This window comes from Gopherus evgoodei, chromosome 5 (assembly GCF_007399415.2).
Source record: "Gopherus evgoodei ecotype Sinaloan lineage chromosome 5, rGopEvg1_v1.p, whole genome shotgun sequence".
In the NCBI taxonomy this organism is placed as follows: domain Eukaryota; kingdom Metazoa; phylum Chordata; order Testudines; family Testudinidae; genus Gopherus; species Gopherus evgoodei.
The window spans coordinates 86,699,622-86,718,433 of record NC_044326.1 but is presented as its reverse complement, the minus strand read 5'-3'; the positions used below and the strand labels follow the sequence as shown (position 1 = coordinate 86,718,433).

At 38.0% G+C, this 18,812-nt stretch overlaps 1 protein-coding gene across 1 annotated transcript in view; it reads right to left on the bottom strand.

The window, feature by feature from the left end:
* Positions 1–1,579: 1,579 nt before the first annotated feature.
* Positions 1,580–18,812, bottom strand: part of NR3C2 (nuclear receptor subfamily 3 group C member 2) — a 265,632-nt gene continuing 248,399 nt past the window's right edge. Inside the window, 2 exon segments of the mRNA XM_030563606.1 lie at positions 1,580–5,254; positions 16,096–16,253. Of these exon segments, the coding sequence (XP_030419466.1) occupies positions 5,099–5,254; positions 16,096–16,253 (314 nt within the window). The 3' untranslated portion in view covers positions 1,580–5,098.

Below are 18,812 nucleotides of genomic sequence, written 5' to 3'. Positions count from 1 at the left end.
GAATTACAAGTCTGTGTGCACACAGTGGGGGCTCTGTTTTAACATAAATCTATTCTTACTCAGTTACGTAATCTCGAAATAGGGCACTCTTCTTTTGGATTAAGTGACCACATGTAGACTAGCACTGAAATAACTAACAGAAAATCAGTCATTCCCTCCTTTAGTTACTGTGTAGACAAGCCCTGCCCTTCCATGCTCATGCATTGCTCTTGCTTCAGTGTGTGGGTCTCCATAATTTCACCATGCAGATAATTGAGGTCCCCTTAACTCTCACACGCACTCTCTCTTTGCTACCCTTCCCACCCATGCCTGCTGTCCTGGTCTCAGCTGCGTTGTCTAATTAAACAGCAAGGCTGCAGCTGCCCCAGTGCTGAACTGGGTTAGGACTAACTTACGTATGTGCCATACAATAAACCACGCTAAATATGGCTTGACAGGGTTTTCTGAAACAGTGCTGAATACAGTACGTCCTGCTCTACACGTGCAGTAAAACAGTGTTCAGCGGCGAACACTCTTGTTGATATTAGCAAACAAAATTTACCTTTAGTGACAGTTTAAAAGTAGAGGTAGGGCACTTCCTAGTCACCCAAAATATTAAAAGAATGGAAATTAAGGGGAGAGAATTGTGCATTTCTTTTCCACGTTTGTATTGACCACAATGCCCCAAAACACTCCATAAAGCTTTATTTCCATCTGAGACAGACACCCAAAACCAGCGCAGAGCTCCTGCACCTCTCGGCTTGGCAGTTCGTATCTCGGGCACCTCGGGGCTTTCCACATCACTTACAAATTAAGCACTGCCAATAACCAACATGTACCCCAACATCACAAACTGGTTTTCCAAAACACACAACCTTAACAGATCAACACAGTTGACTGTCACACCATCCAAGCATTTGGGGAAGGGGATTGTTATTTTGCCTTACCACTCTTGAGGTCACTATTATTCTTTTCTGCTGAATGAGTTTCAGAGGTGTAGGGCAGGATTAAGATTTCTGGGCACCAAAATGTTTTAGTGCAACTTGATTGCTACTGCTGTCTGAAATTCAGAGGATTAGAGTGCACGCTCCTAGCATTCTGAACTTGTGCAATCAATAGTGCACTGGGAAAAATTCTAATTACATGGACAATAAAAGTAGCTGTTGTAGGAGAGTAGAGTCCAAGTGAAGATACAGGTAAGAGCCTAACTCTAGCTTTTATTGTGCTAAACCTTTTCATAGGCCATCATTTTGTGTGTCACGTGCTTCATCTTCCGTGTCAAACAGTCTCATGCCAGCTCTCCTGGAAAACACAGTTGCCCAATTTGCTTAAGCAAGTTCCCAGGGTAGGACCTGCTACCCTCCTGGACCACCTGTCCTGTCAACAGGTACTGTGATGTGTATGTTAGCACCACCACAACCCACCCTTATAAAGAGGCTTGTGAAAAATAGATTTCAGTGTGCATGAAGAATGACAAAAATTATGTAACATTGCAATTAATTTCATGTTGTCTAAATAGATTGTTTGGAAGTGAACACAGGCTTGTTTCCAAGGAAATCAATGCACCATCCGCTAGTGAAGATTGAAGTGCAAGGAATACTTGCAATCAGACCATTTTAATCCATGTATATTTGTACAATTTATATTAAAAAAAAAGTGTACTTGCAGACATTAACAAAGACCAAACAATATTTTCTATTTATTTAAAAAGCTTTAACCATACAGAAGCAAATCCCTAATTATAAATGCATCATTATGCATAGATTTTACTGTTTACACCATAGTGCTGACTGCTTTTATTTTTCATCCAAAAATCTATTTAAACTCCAAGAATTCTTAAACATTCCACTGACCTCAGAACTGCTGTCTATTTTATCAAGTCATTGACCTCCAGCTGAGAACATTGCTCTACAAAAAGAAAGTCAAATCTTTAACCATTAAAAGTGCATTAATTGTAGATTGTTTTAAATTCATAAATGTTTATACAAGTCAGTGAAAACACCACCCTGTGAATTAGCTTGATTGTAAAGTATCTTTTTAATAAGAATCTGATATTGCAAACTTTAGCCTTATTTTATTTTGTGCAACTCAAGAGTTGCACAATGTGATCTAGTATTCTTGAAATACCTGCTGCAGTACATTAAAACTATTTTACATTTTTAAATGTGTATACAATGTTCTTGCTGTATATCCCCATTCTTTCCTTGCAACAAAATTATTTAACGCAATCAGCGAAGCCCACTTTTAAAACAGACATTTTGAAATTTCATTGAGTTTGTCTTATATTTTGCAGGAGACAAATGCCTATTTCATTCTAAACAAGTTCAAAATACTTTCATTTCTTTGTTGTAGCTTAAAACAGTATTTTATATATTTTGCTGTAGATTTGGTTAGTTAAGGTGAGATGGCTATTCTGCTCAAGTGTTCTGGAGAAGAGAATACTGTCTCTTAAAACATCTGTATCCAATCATATCGAATGATTTCTAGCAAAAAGAAATCAATGAATGGTTTCATAAACACCAGGTGATTAAAGTAAAGGATTTATTGTAATCTTCTTACAGTTGTTTGCAAAGACAGACATACGTTTTTGCATAAAGATATAAATTGCTTTTTAAAACTAATTTAGTGTCTTTTTAATTATATGAAATTTCTGTGAATTATGAATTGTACCAAACCAAGATTAAAAGCAATAAGGTACAAAAATAAGAGCAAACAGACAACAATTTGTACTGGGACAGGCATTTAACGGTGAAGTTTAGAATATGGCTTTGCTGTTTTAACTAAGCAAAGTTACTTAGAGATAGAAAAGGAGCTAGTAACTTTGTTAATATAAAAAGCTGCCGCAGACTGTATTCACCCCAAACTTGGCTATTTCTGAAATTCCATTATCAGTATTTAAAGAAAAAAAAAAGTAAATTAAAGGTTTTCTGACCATTTCTTTACTGTAAACAACCAGTCTGCATGCTGTGTATTTATCATGTTGGACATGTGGCTTTCATATTGCTGTGCAAGTCAGTTGATTGTATTTAAGGATCTACCTATGAATTAGACTTTCAAAATTGCAAATAATGTATGTATGTATGTATACATTAATATATACCGTCAGATCCCCCTCTCTGAATACAGCCTCTACAGATTACCCATTGCATAAGGCAGGTGTCATTTAAAAAGCAAGACAGAGTCAACACTGCTTGTCATGTGCCAGAAGCACACCTCAGAGTTTTGAATCAGAAAGGGGGGCAGAGGTACATTTATTAGATTACCATTTATAAGAATGCTACATTCTGACTGGTCCAGGGACAGCTGTAGCTCAAAAATGTCACTCTTGCCCAGACAGACAATTTAGGAATCATGACTCGCTGAAAAATGATTCTATTCAAATTAGTATATAACAGTAACAATGATGTTCAGAAAAGCTCATCTGGTCTCTATTCTACTCCAGAATTTTGTATTTATTTACAAATTGTGAAAGTCACCCGATGAAAGGTGCATTTTCATAGCGTTACACCAGAGGACATGGTTTTGAGACAAAAATTGAGAACTAAGATAGAAATATTCACAGTGAAAGTATCTGTTTAGATGTAGGTCTGCTTACATTTTTACAATAATGTTTTGAATTTATAACTAAAAACCTCACCAAGATAATCTGCCACTATCAGTACCATACCATTCATCCTTGCCAATCAAAATATATCTAGTATACTTACTGTAATGATCTCTGTTCCCTTAACCATAATCGGAATTCACTCTCTTAAATCAGAGGTGACAACTGGACCTTTAAAAGGTTACATGCATTCAATATTAAAAGGAATAACAGCAAATTTGGGAAACTCTAATTTTGAAAAAGGAAAAAAAAATCATTTAACATCCTATGATTTGCTTTTATCTCCTTGAGTAATCTGGAGTAGAGGGCAGAAACTCACCACATCATAAAGCTGGCAAAAGCTTTTGAGATACAGTAATATCTTGTTAAATGAAACCACCATAAAGCTGCAAACACAACATAGTGTAGTTTCCTACAGAAATATGAAGCAGTATTCCTAAAATGAGCTGAAGTCACATATACTTGCAAGAAGTAGACAAAAATGGAGAAAAATGTACCAAAAAATAGGCTTAAATACAACTAAAAAAGGTTGTGTGGTTATTTACAACAGATAGTGTAAAATGGTAAATTAGATATGATGCTAAAAAAGGCACAGCTTTCCCTTTCTTAAATACACTGTAAACGGTCCATTATGCATGCAGAACATTTCACTTTACGAAAAAAAAATACCTTGTTTGTTTAGACAAAGATAGTACTTAAATAGTCTCCAGCAAAATAGAATTCTTTCAAAAATACTTTCCCGTTCATCCTATTAACCATTAAAGATTTTTCTCATTTACAAAAGCTCCTTACACCTTATTTCAGGTCCTTCACAATTTATACATACAGCAATGTACAGTACAGCAAAAGACTGCGAAAAATTATTTGTAAAGCCAGCACAATAGATACTATAAACTGAAACTGAGGCATTTGTTTTAACATCTTATCCTTTTTAATTAAATAGTAAATGGACACTTAACACAGTGTATATCACCTATGATGGATAACATAGGATAACAAATGCCACAGGTGGGGATAACGAGTATTCCACACCAAATGTTCTGTTATTACTTTACACTTCAGGGGTTTTTTGTATATATTTTTACAAGAAAAGAATATTAATGCCCCATATTGACTTTACATTTTATGTGCAAACCAAGGGGTAAGCTTTAAAAAGTTTGTATTAGTCCTTGAACCCTTTTAAAACAAGCAAACAATACCAGAAACTACATGGCATATTTAAAACTTCCATCTGTTAAAATATCAAAATCAAAGTTATTGACTAGATATGGCTTTTCATCCAGAGGAACAGGAACATTTTCTAAGTGTTGGGAGGAAGGGGGTAATTTTCAAACATCTAGGTCTTGCCAAATCCAGATCAAATGTTTTCCAAACCCTTCACATGATTTTAGACTAGTCAGAGGCTGCTGAACAAGTGTAAATAGCACATTTAAAATGTGGTTTCTTGGGTCCTTCATGGGTGTGGAATAACACAAGGAAACTTAAGGCAAAGTTCTTCTATTAAGACATTTTTCATCACTTCCTGTGAAAGTACAGGGCCTTGGCATTTCCAGACTCCACCTTTGGTAACTGGTCACTGATGATTTCCACCAGCATGGCCGGAAACTCCACTTTCAGTGCCTGAGACTCTCGGAAGGTGTAGAAACAGAATTCTAACAAGTCACTAACAAGCTGAAATGCAAAAAAGCGCAGAGGATTATTAGAAAATGTATCAAATTAATTGTGCCCACAGAGAGACAACAACAGTACTTTGGAATATTACCAAGAAAGATCAGCTCTACTGATTATCTTTTTTCCCCTGAAAATCAGCAAATGGGGAATCGAGTGAAACCAAGATACCGTAGGTTTGACTTGCAGAGGTTCTGAGTAGCTGCACTTTTCTTTGATTTCACATACATTAAGATTTGATTAAGGGCAAAGGTATTTTCTATAAAACTACAATTACAATTTTCCAGTGGTTGTCTAGGTGAAAGTTGCATCTTACAACTCATATTTCATAATGATCACAATATTTCAGCCAACTCTGACCAGGGAGGGCAAGCGTGGAGATGACCTTAGCATAGATCCTTCAAAGAGTGACTTTCTCTGGCTGCCATTTTGAAATCCCAATATAACAGGGACCCCTTGAACATTTAGGCTGGGATGCCAAAAGGCAGACAGCTGTCTATTATTTTGGCAATGAAAAAATATAGTACATCTCAAAGAACTGACAATGCTAATCTGACTGTCTCAAACTTTCTTTTTCACACAGGTTTTTCTTCATTGCAGATTAGAGACTTCATTTTGGTCTATACTGGCATATGTGAATGCTGTGGCCCCCTTCTTGTAATGTATTTAGCTCTGTCTTTCTGACATTTTAAAATGGGATTTTTTTTCTGTCTCTTGCAATTCTGTGATAGAAGATCACAAACTGCAATTTCTCTTTGCTATAGAAGAGATGGGCTGGGGGGCAACTAGAAAGCTAAAGGCAATTTATTAAATGTTGCATTCCCTTCTTATTACAAACAAATACTAGGTTATAGTAGTAATATCAGAAAAAAGAAAGGCATTTCAAAAATAGCAACTGTCTAACAATCTTGTAAAGTCCTACAGTAAGTTAAGTCATCTATGATTTCTGCCTTGGACTAACTGACATCCCTTGTTAAAGTCAGAATGGTGTGGACAAAATCACAGAATAGATTTGGGCACCTTGTGTTTGCCAGCAAACAAGAGACCTGAATCTTGATCTGAGTTAGCACATCTTCCCACTGCAGGTCATTAAATCATTGTTCCCCATGGCCTGGCACATCTGGCTTTGTACATTCACCTATCTTCACTGCTTTATGTGCTGCTCCATTGACTAAAAGCTACAGAATATTCCATTTTAAAAAAACCTGTTTGTTAGATCAACTTTAAAGTCACATAACTAAAAGTTATGCATGACTTAATTCTACTCCTCTGTGTGCTTGCATTATGATAGACTTTAATTATATGATTATAAATTCTCAAATACCATGACATATTGTGCAAATCTTATCTATGTTCATATATACATTTTCATTACTGTGTATAACTATTTCTGCCATGCAGACCCAAGTAAAACAACTTGAGGGAATAATCCTGCAAAGCCCTACATCATTTTTAAGCATCTTGCACCACTTCTATTCCTACCAACAAGTTTGTAAGAAAAAAAAGGTGTATTATATTATATAATGTGAGAGAGTATGTGATCATGTAATTAAAGACTCTGCAGCATGCATACATACAAGTGGGAAGACTTAAGGTTGGGCATTTAATTTGCAGAGTCCCGACTCCTTCAGCAGGTTTTACCTATTTACACTGGAGCCCATTTGACAGGTATTAGATCAGTGGTCTGAGTCTCACTTCTTATTTAATCATTTATGCCCAGGGGTGTAAAATATTACTAAATCTGAATTTTCACTCACTTTGGAGGAGAGAGAGACAGAGAATAATACAACTTGAAACTGTTTTCACTCACTTTGTGGGGTGGAGGAAGGAGGGGGAGAGAGAGAGAGAGAGAGAGAGAGAGAGAGAGAGAGAGAGAGAGAGAGAGAGAGAGAGAGAGAGAGAGAGAGAGAGTGTGTGTGTGTGTGTGTGTGTGTGTGTGTGTGTGTGTGTGTGTGTGTGTGTGTGTGTGTGTGTGTGTGTGTGTGTGTGTGTGTGAAAGAGAGAGAGAATATAATACAACTTTGAACTGTGTTACTTTTCCAGCTAAATTCTGTGGGGCTGGGAGGGAAATAATACGAGGCATTTCCTTTTCCACATTGCCTCCCCCTGTATGGACAGTGTGGAGAGGTTGCTGCAGAGTCTAGGGATGGAGGAGAAGTGCCATGGAGATAGCTGAATCTTCCCTTTCACATGGAGGGCCCCTCCTTATGTTAATGCAGAACATTCAAATACCCCACAGACAACACAGGATAAGAATCTGAATAGAATAGTAAAATGTGCCATGAGTTACGCAAAGTATGTAATGTTCACAGTTCTTTTCAGAAAGCTGGATGCAAACTAAGTAATTTGAGTAGCTATTAGCTCACTGAGTCACTTTTCAGCAAAATGAGGGCTACCAGCAGGAGGCTTGAAATACTGAATTTTCAATACAATCCACACTGTATGTATCATGTGGGAAGTGCTTCTCAGCAGATGCATTTTCAGGCTACTAAGTTTTTTCTTGTAAGTAGTTTTTTTTTTTTTAAACCCTTATTTTTTCCTAGGTTGGATTTATTTATTTTCCTCTTGTGTTTCGATTTCCTTGTGTTACAAGCCTCCTCCTGGGTCATGGCTCCTCCTCCATGTGAATAAAGTCTATTGTATATGTGAAACACATAATGCAAAATGACACAATGGAAAAGACGAAGGTAGGGCTCAAAGATAAAGGGATAATTAGAAGATTGCTGAACAAAGAAAATTAATGAAAGGGCTGAGGTTTGAAATGTATCAACATGTTACTGTATATAGAAGTATGAACTTTCTCTAATTCTGTTTTCAATATTTTCACAATTGTCCTTGCAAATATGTAAGTAATTCTGCAAACAAAGGACAAACATTACCAGCACAAGTCAATAAGTTACAGGATCACTTTAGCCATTGCAAAGTTCTAGCTGATATTAATCAGGGAAGTGGGCTTGTGTTATATATGCTACATAAAGATGGTGAAAAACAGCTGATGAGCAATGAGCTAACAATTGAAAATTTTGTGGGTACATTAAACAGAGATCATGTTATACCATCCTGATTTTTTTATGTGTGTGTGTATGTATACGCGCGTGCGCACACACAAAAAAATACCTATCAGGTACACAAAAGTAACACGATGGATGTTTTTCTCTGTTTCAAGAAAACATATATTGCTTTTCAATATACACAGTTTGAAAAGTTGGAAGAAAGTTGTATAACTACAAATAGTGTACAAAAAAACACACAAAAAGGAAATAAAAAGTGAAGGCAACTAAGACCATACATCATACCTATCCTGTCTACTTCTCCACCATACACAGACCAAAAGATACAACCTTAACTCTGCCCCTACAGTGCCGATGCTTTTCACCACCCTCTTAAATCTGAGCACATATAGTTTCATGAAACTGAGCATAAATGATGAGTCATTGGTCAGTGTGGGTGGGGTGGAATCTGCAGCAGGGGTGACAAAAGACTGGAATACCTATGAGAGAGATCTATCGTGCAGAGCAGTTGTACTACTAGTTGTCAAGTTTGTGTATCCAGAGGGGGGAGGTGAGGATATAAGCTTAGGTGACTTTTCTCATTTCCTTGCTTTTTAATGTACTAGGTATATTTCTGCAGACGAACCTTAACTGCCACATAGCACAGTATTTCATATAAGTTTATAATTTAATCTGGGGACAACAACTATAGTTGCACCTTTAATAATAAATGAGGGCAAACAATCACTAGAATGAACAGTCTTGTGAAGTTCTTCAGTCCCACCAATACAGATATGAATAATCTTGGTGAGAATACCATGGAAGTTGATCCTGCTCAAGACTGGGAGTTGGGCTGGGTGACTTTAAGGAACTTTTCCAACCCTAGCATCTATGATTCTACAAAATACTTGACTCTGCTCTGGTTAACCCTAGTCTCTATACTTAAAAATGCAGGAATCCTGTACAAAAGTGTGAATGTGTATTCATTCTAGTGATAATGCTGGCATTTACACTTACACATAGATACAAACATCTCAACAATACTTTACCTGTAATTTAAAAATCTAGTTTTTCCATCTCACAACTTTGAATGTTTTAGTTAGGTGACTGAGAAGGGGAGAGACTGGGAGTCAGGTGGAGGGGAGATTGGGGTTTATACTAAGACAGCTGGGCAAGGAGACTGGGATTGAGATGAGAAGCTTGAATAGTGGAAACTGGGACAGGGCAGGCAAGGAGAACTGGGCTCTGACAAGGACCCAGGGGTGGGGAAGTGACAGGACAGGACTGGGCAAGGACAGGTTTGAGGGGATTAAGCAGAAAGAGTTAAATGCAGGGGAAATGGAAAGAAGAGTCTGTGCCCAGTACAGCACACATCCCTGCCATAGAGTTCCTATGTAACACACTCACCTAAACCAAACTTTTCAGAGGACCCTAGCCTCACTCAATGGACAGGATAAGCCTGCTCTGAGGATGAAGTAGACTTGTGTAGTAAAGAAGGCTGTTGCTTGTGGGACCCCTGATCCATTTGTTGCAGAAATGAGGTGGTGTGGAAAGAAAAGTAAGGAAAGGAGATTTTTATAGTTAAGGCTGCTCTGGTTAAATTAATTCTATCCCTGCCTCTGCCACAGAGTTCCTGTGTAATGCTAGACAAGTCATTTAACTCCCCCATGCTGACTCAGATCCCCTTACATTAGGATTCACTCCAACCTGTATAAAAGGGAGTCTCTCTTGCAGTAAAACGCACACCAAGGAGCTGGAAGGCTTATGCTAAACTAACCCCTTTCTTTAACTTACCCCTCTTACAGACCATCATTTAAATTACAGCAACTTGAGATTTAGTGAGGTTTGAATTAAACTAAGGGAATGCAAGCAGCTATATAACATCACAGTGTGCTGAGAATTTGCTGTTACATTTTATCCCATTTCCTCCCATGAAAGCAGGAGTTTATAATGGAAGTGCTGATACCACCTCTGCTAGAGCTATGTGAACGGCAACACTCTAATTAAGCAGTGTGAATGAAGGCACCACTGATTTAACAAATAGAATCTTGGACAGAAATTATTTATTTTTACAACCATTAATTGTAAAAAAAACTATTAAATTACTGAAGAGTTACTTGGATGATAAGGTTTTGCTTGCTTAGCTGCGAGTATATAGAATAAATAATTTCTACTTCCTTCAAAATTCTTATTAGTCACACTCTTGCCAGAGGGAAAAAACAATAGATCACTCCTACCAATTATATGAAGTTGTTGTCTAGCTCACTTTGATAGAATGCAATAAAATGTGGCTTTGTATCTTGGTGTATGCAACAAACCTCGCTCCATAAGCACCCCTAAATAAACAAATAAAATAAAACCCAGGTGATGGTGCCTACAGTGTGTATTTTATTATAAAGACAGAATTCATAATATTTACCTCAATGTCACTTAAACCACAGTAAGACATGAAAAGTTGCTATCCGCCTAATGAACTAACCATGCTGGCTTTTACGAGTGATTTGATAATATACCTGGACAGAGAGTCTCGCATTAATCATTAATGAATAATTGTCATTTCTACCTAATTCATGAACAGGCAATGTGTTTCACAAAAAACACACTGCATTTAAACATTTTTAAGATTAAAGTAGGCTTATTAAGATTCTTGCATCTTTATGTAACAATGATTACGGTCTCAATAACCAGTCTTTGCATCTGCATTCTATATTTAAGATCTTTCAAATTTCATAGATTAACTAAACTTCAGTTTGTCATTATTTATTTTTTCTATGAAACGCTCACCTATATTACTCTTCGAATTCAGAGAAATGAACATCATTCCATCACCAAAGACAACACAGTTATAGTGGACCGCAAGCATGTGTGGCATTTTCGTGGTGAATAGTCATCCAGATTTCAGCCTTATAATTTTCACCACAACTTTGTACATTCAGGAGTAACAAAAACTACTTCAGGCTGCAAAGGTGTACGTTATCAAGATGAGCCAGTCCTTTCACTTAGAAATCCCTCTCTATCTCTGTCTATGGCACGAAATTTTACAGTCATTTCTTGACTCCTCCCAAAGTTTACCTACAGTATCATTATGATTAAAACTACATCTATGGAAACCATGATTTCATAATCAACTAGAAAATTAACAAATTCAAATAATTTAAGACAGTGTTTGGGTAACAGCACAGAGTGAGTAATTTCTCCCTAGGATTAGTTACAATATCAGGGACAAGCAAAAAGCCTTCGTGTTTTCATGTAAAGTAATTCTCCTGTGAATTCATGACACACTGTATTGTACCACCAATATCAGCTTTTTTCAGAGAAGGAAAATCTTTGTTCTCACAGCCTGAGCGTATGGGAAGATCCACTTCAGCTGTACAGTATTCCCTTCAGGAACCATAAATATTAATAATTCAGCAGCATGGTCCTTAAAGAGTTTATTTTTATCAGGCTGAAAATATCAACACGCAAACAACAGTGCAATACTCATCACACTATGCCAAAGGGTAGGTTCATGTTAGGGTTTAATGACACTGCATCGAAACAAAAAGCGCTTAGAACTGAAAGTCTGTTTAAATATCAGTCAGACTGAAACTGAAAACTTCTGTTTTGAGAACTGCTGAAACATATATTAAAGATTGTCATGATACAGCCCTTGCCCTCAAAGCAGACTTGCTCCAGGAGATGTTGAAAATCCAAATGAAAATTTTGATAGCACATGTAATGCATCTGTTTCTTATGTTCCTGCATGCTAGTTGGCTGATCACAAACAAGAACTGGCTCTCGCTCGCTCTCTCTCAAATACCCTGGGTCATCCCTGGGTCTGAGACTGAATTGCTTACCAATTTGGTTAGGAAATGGAATCAACTAGCTTCACTGCATTATGGTTCTGAACAAACAATGCTGTTTAATGAAATCATTAGAAATTTGCTTATTATGACAGTCAGAATTGTTAAAAAGAAAATGCCTGAAAAAGGGAAATGAGGATTAACTATGTTGGTCCCCACAACACTGATAAAACTGAGGGCTTGTCTACATCAGAAAGTTGCAGCGCTGGTGAGGGAGTTACAGCGCTGCAACTTTGAAGGTGTACACATCTGCAGGGCATCACCAGCGCTGCAACTCCCTGTTTGCAGCGCTGGCCGTACTCCCGTTTTGTCTCGGGTGTAGAGGATCCAGCGCTGGTGATCCAGCGCTGGTAATGCAATGTAAACACTTACCAGCGCTTTTCTTGACCTCCGTGGAAGGAGGAAGCCTCTGGTAATCAAGCTGGTCTCCTTCCCCAGCTTGCTCTCGCGTTCCCGGAACCCCGAGCAAGCAGGTCTCCTTCCCTGCGGTTTGCAGGGGGGTTCGGGAACGCGAGAGCAAACTGGGAAAGGAGACCAGCTTCGCTGCGGTTGGCTCTCCCGTTCCCCGAGCAAGCAGGTCTCCTTCCCTGCGGTTTGCAGGGTGGCTCCGGGAATGCGAGAGCAAACCGCGGCGAAGCGGGTCTCCTTTCCCGGTTTGCTCTCTAGTTCCCGGAGCCCCGAGCAAGCAGGTCTCCTTCCCTGCGGTTTGCTGGGTGGCTCCGGGAACGCGAGAGCAAACCGGGAAAGGAGACCAGCTTCGCCGCAGTTTGCTCTCCCGTTCCCCGAGCAAGCAGGTCTCCTTCCCTGCGGTTTGCAGGGGGTTCGGGAACGCGAGAGCAAACCGCGGCGAAGCGGGTCTCCTTTCCCGGTTTGCTCTCTCGTTCCCGGAACCCCGAGCAAGCAGGTCTCCTTCCCTGCGGTTTGCAGGGGCTCCGGGAACGCGAGAGCAAACCGCGGCGAAGCGGGTCTCCTTTCCCGGTTTGCTCTCTCGTTCCCGGAGCCCCGGGCAAGCAGGTCTCCTTCCCTGCGGTTTGCTGGGTGGCTCCGGGAACGCGAGAGCAAACCGGGAAAGGAGACCAGCTTCGCCGCGGTTTGCTCTCCCGTTCCCCGAGCAAGCAGGTCTCCTTCCCTGCGGTTTGCAGGGGGTTCGGGAACGCGAGAGCAAACCGCGGCGAAGCTGGTCTCCTTTCCCGGTTTGCTCTCCCGTTCCCCGAACCCCCCCTTGAAGCCGCCCAACAGCGCTGCAGTGTGGCCACATCTAACACCACTTGCAGCGCTGGTTGCTGTAAGTGTGGCCACTCTGCAGCGCTGGCCCTATACAGCTGTACTAATACAGCTGTAACTACCAGCGCTGCAAAATTTTAGATGTAGACATGGCCTGAGTGTGTATGATTGTTTTTATTTGTATTTCAGCTATCTGATGCACAGATCTTCACCTGAGGCGTTCAGGAATGGCTTTGTTCTTCTGTTCTTCAGTTTTGTTTTCTGTGCTTGGAGGTTTTATGAGTCATTGCTTAAAGTTGCTGATATTTTCAAATACTTTACTGCCTACCTGCTCTTCCTTTCTTTTTTCCTTATCTCGGCACTTTTTTTGTCTGCACATATGCTCACCATGTGGATGAAAGGCTGAAAGCACTGCGCAGTGTAAAACCATCTCATTGGTTATTATACTATTCGTATTATTTAAGCCAAATACAGTATCATGCAGTATTCAACTTTCTTATTTTATACAGTCCTTAAAAAAAGAATATTTAAGAATGAGGTTAATAAAAGCAAGTCTTAAGATACAAAGAAACCATATGATTGTGTGGCACTACACCCAGGTAAAGTAAACTCCACAAATAATGACATGCTGCTTTGCTCTAATGAAAAAGCTGGAGGCAGCAGCAGGACTGAATAAGCATGAATTCTACAGAGGTCCCTTCAGGCTTCTGCTGCAAATGCCAATGCTGTATCTGTGCAGAGATACAAACATGGGATTTCAGCTGAGATTAGAGCAGTCACAGGACTAAGTACATTCTGATCCTAGCAAATTACATGGAATGAAAATTAAAATTATACTGGTGACAGTTGAAAAGTATTGACCTGTACTGAGGATTTTAGCCCAAAAAAAACCAAAACAAAACGCATCTGCATTTCCATGATAAGACCTGAGAAATTCTACTCTCCGCAGAGCAATTCTCATCTCTTGTCAACATTACTGTAAAATTATTCTCATGTGCTTTGTCTAAATTAATTTATCATTTGGCCAATTTTGATATTGAGATTAGTCTTCCTTTGGATTAACACACATCCTTGGGAACAATCTAAGCCAATTCAAGTAAAAAGTAAACTGTAAGGAGAAAAATAAGTGCTTGTCTGGTAAGTTACAAAAAATAGTAGTGTTGTGCAGACAGCTGGCTGTTTTAAAGAGAATACTGACGACAAGACCTTCTTTAAAAATCCCTTATTAACTTGTTTATACTAAAATAAAATGTAATATAATAAAAATGGCATCATCAATTCTGATCCTTACTAAAAATTAAGTAGAATACCACAGCATTCTGAAGTGAGTTGATCAAAACACTATAGGTTACAATACTAATGCAATGTTTTGGGTGATTACAGTAGAATACTGTATTATTTTAAATAACTGTAGAATTCTGTTAAGCTATTACTTCCCATCCACACAATTCTCCTTTTTAAAAACAGTACAAAAGAATTACCAAATAAAACACAAACTCTGTATTTCAGAAGACAATTATGTAACTTTCAATGAAATGTATGAAAAATATTACAAAAGCAGGGGCATGGGAGGAATGTATGAACTGCTGTGGAGAGTCATATGTGAACAACTTGCAAATGACTTTCTTTCACCTCCCAGCCCATTACTTCAAACCAAACAGTAAAACATCCTTCATTGGCACAATGAACAAAACTGATCTCTAAAGAATGAGCTATTACTGCAGTACTAATAATACCCTTTTCCTCCTACTGAGTTTTTAAATGATTTAATGAACAACAGAATAATATTTGAAAAATAATTCCGTATGTACATTCTGTAAACACACCTCAAGCTCTCTTACAGATCTGACCTAAACTGCACTGAACTACATCCACAAAAATGAAAACTAAGACAAACATGAAAGAGACATTTATATACAGCTTCTACAATTAGGGCCCAACATTCAACATGCAGCTCACAGCAAAATTATTTTTGTGCCACATCATGATAGAATGAGGGTGTTTGCTTTCTTTTGCTATACAGTTTAAACAGTTTTTACTGATAGGTAACTGGTGGTTACAAGGTAAACCTCTACATCACAGAATACCTTTGAAACAAAATTGAAGGACAGAAATAATTAAAATTCATTTATGCTGGATCTGAAAACTCAGCAAAACTTCAAGATACCCAAGTTGACTCTAAACCATTAACAAATGTTTTAGAAAGATTGAGTTATGAGATTAGCAGTTGTAACGGGTCACATATGTGTTCAACAGTGAAGTAAACATTTTATTAACAAACCAGTTCTTAAATTACAAAAAGGGTGAAACTCTAATCCAATACCTTGCGTTGTGAACTGACTCAGGGGTGTTCCTTAAGTTTTAACAACACACTGCATATTTCACTAATCTTGCTCTCTGAAAAAACGGTTTACACTATTCATCTGCTGGTATAGGGCCAGATTCCAGTACTTTTACTCATATTGAGTAACACCTGACTCAGCGAATAGTTCTGTTGACTTCAACATTGACTATTGTTGACTATTCGTGGTGTGAGGTACTATTCACATGAATAAAAGTATCAAAACCTGGCCCTTAAAGGTTTTTATTTTTTAATTTTATGTGCAATTTTCCCCTAAATTTGTCCAGAAACTTCTAACAGACACTTTAAAAACTGATTGCCTGTTGCTTTCTTGCTGGTTAGTGTAATGAAAAATTACTAGTTTACCTTAAGGGAAAGATTTTTTCTTTAACCCTTCTTAAAGATACCACCCTACATGCTATAAGCTCCCTGATGGGTTATACTTACATCGTGCATGGAGTCCAGAAGCTTAGTCAATTGGTAGAATCTCTGCCAACTTTGTCCAGAGTTACTTGGACATTTAGTTACCATCTTCCTTAGTTCTTTGATGTAATTTGCCCTCATTTCTTCAAATGCAGCTTGGCTTTTGAGGCCATCCTTGGGAACTGCCAGTAAAATGACATCTTCGTATTAATATTCATTTTATTGAATATTCTTATATTATCTACATTCTAAAGTTAATGGTTGAAGGGTTATAGAAGTGTCTTTGTGTTGTATGGGAGCATCATAAACATTTTCAAACGATACAAGAGTCCTTTCCAGATCTGTGTATGTGGATTAGTATATGCAGAAGGGTTAAGTGGGGCAGGACAGCATCTTGAAAATACAGAACATACTAGCTACCCACTGAAATGATTTTTTTCATTTGACCTAAGCACAAAATGATAGCAGAGGCAGCAGGAGTCTCTCTCTAGAATTGAAGACACTACATACCAGCACTTGTCTGCTATACTATACTTGGGGGAGGGGCAACGTACAGCACATACTTGCAATTGCTTTGATATTGTACTAACTCAAATTATAACTACCAAGTGTGGTAAAGCTACATCAAATAACACATTTCTTAGGCAATCAAACCATGTCGGAAGGTTAGGACATTATTGAGCATGTGTGTGACATCTTAAAGAGAGCCATCATGCTAATGCAGAGCAAGAGTATTTTTTCTAAGTTCACATTCTGCTTAAAGATTTGACCAGATAATATGTCTGCAGTCTCAATGAAAGCTTTCTTCTTAACACCCCTTTAAAATTCTCATCTGTACTAGTGAAGGGCCCGTTTCTGAAATTCTACTGAGCATACGTAGAACCTCAGAGTTATGAACACCTGGGGAATGGAGGTTGTTCAGAACTCTGCAATGTTGGTAACTGAACAAAACTTTATGGTGGTTCTTTCAAAAGTTGACAACGGAACTTGACTTAATACAGCTTTGAAACTTTACTATGCAGAAGAAAAACAGTGCTTTTAATCATCTTAATTTAAACGAAACAAGCACAGAAACAGTTTCCTTACCTTGTCAAATATTTTTGAACTTTCCATTTTTTTTTTAGTAGTTTACATTTAAGCACTGTATTTGCTTTTCTCTGTTTTTGTCTCTGCTGCTGTCTGATTGCATATTTCTGGTTCCAAATGAGACGTGTGGTTGACTGGTCAGTTTGTGACTCTGAGGTTCTACTGTAGTACTGATTTCTGTGGGCAGTTTGACTGATTTCAGTGGACCTACCATTATTTATTTAGAAACTTCAACCAGACTATTCACTGTAATAGGTACTACACCCAGTGGTAAATGTCTGTAGGATCAGACCAAAACTGAATCCTGGACCTGCCCTTGAAAAGGTTACTAATAACTCTCAACAATGTCATGATGTTTTAGTATTCACTAAGTTGTTTAGATATTGTTGAATCACGAAACAAATATAAAATCTTGGATGTAGTAACTCAGGTCTGCAACAAGAAAATTAACTACTTCAAGTGCAAGAAGTGAGTTTATTTTCTGATAGTTAACTATGGTAGAGGATTACCTAGAACAGGTTTTTTTAAATGTGTGGATGGCATCTCAACAGAGACTGTTCTGTGGACACCCTCCCTCTTAATCCCATGGTTCACCTTCTCTCCCACTGTGATCACAAAATGTCCATGGGGCTACTTCCAAAATTACTTACATGGAATAGAGTTAGGAATGAATTTAATAGTTTTTTAGGTGCCCACTAAAGTAATTTAGCAGTGGGAAATAAATAAGAGATCTACAATCATGTGACCAGCAAGCAATCTGTGAAAGACCACCAAGTGCCCTGGGGAGCACAGTATGAGAACCTCTGGTTTAGACAAGCTAACAGGTAATGTGTCAATCTGCAAATCAACAGTAAATCGGTTTCTTTACATATTTTCTATTGCAATAATAAACTTGAAGGCACATGACATTCAAAGACAGCTAATACAAAACAACCATTGTTTTAAATAGATTTGTGAGCAAAGTCCATATCGAGTGAATAAACACCAATCACCTTTCTTTGTTGGAGATACAAATTTCCTTCAGTAAAAAATAAAATAGTTACAACATGCTAAGGGCACTTGCTTCAGTAAAAAATAAAATAGTTACAACATGCTAAGGGCACTTGCATAAAATGCAAGGACTTAACTATTTCCTCAATATTTACAAATCCATCCAATTAAAAGTAGGAAAATATAACTCCTGCATTCCTAATGGCATTATACAAATGTGAATTAAAGCCATACTTCTATTTCTGTCAATTTATTTCTTTATTTTACTGTTATATTGGAAAATCATTACATCATCATCTCACCCAGATTATAAAAAGAAGAAATAAAATCACAAATAAAAGGAAGTCAAGCAAAACACCAAATTTTGGAGGACTGCTGAGTGTTTCTGATTTTACTTATTAAATGCAGAAGGGGTACTGGCAATCATCCAAGATTCATGGGCTGGGGAAAAGCAAGAAAACAACTGAGATGTAATATGTGGTTTCTTCTACATGTAAATGGAGTGAAACTTCCTTGATGTGGTCATCACAGAAGTTTCAAAGCAAATAGTATGCTACACGTGACATGATTCAATTAAAAAAAAAAAGAAAGAAAAAGAAGCATGTTATTTTCTATCACAATATAGTATCAAGGTGAAGTTATTAGAAACTGGAATTATTGCTGAT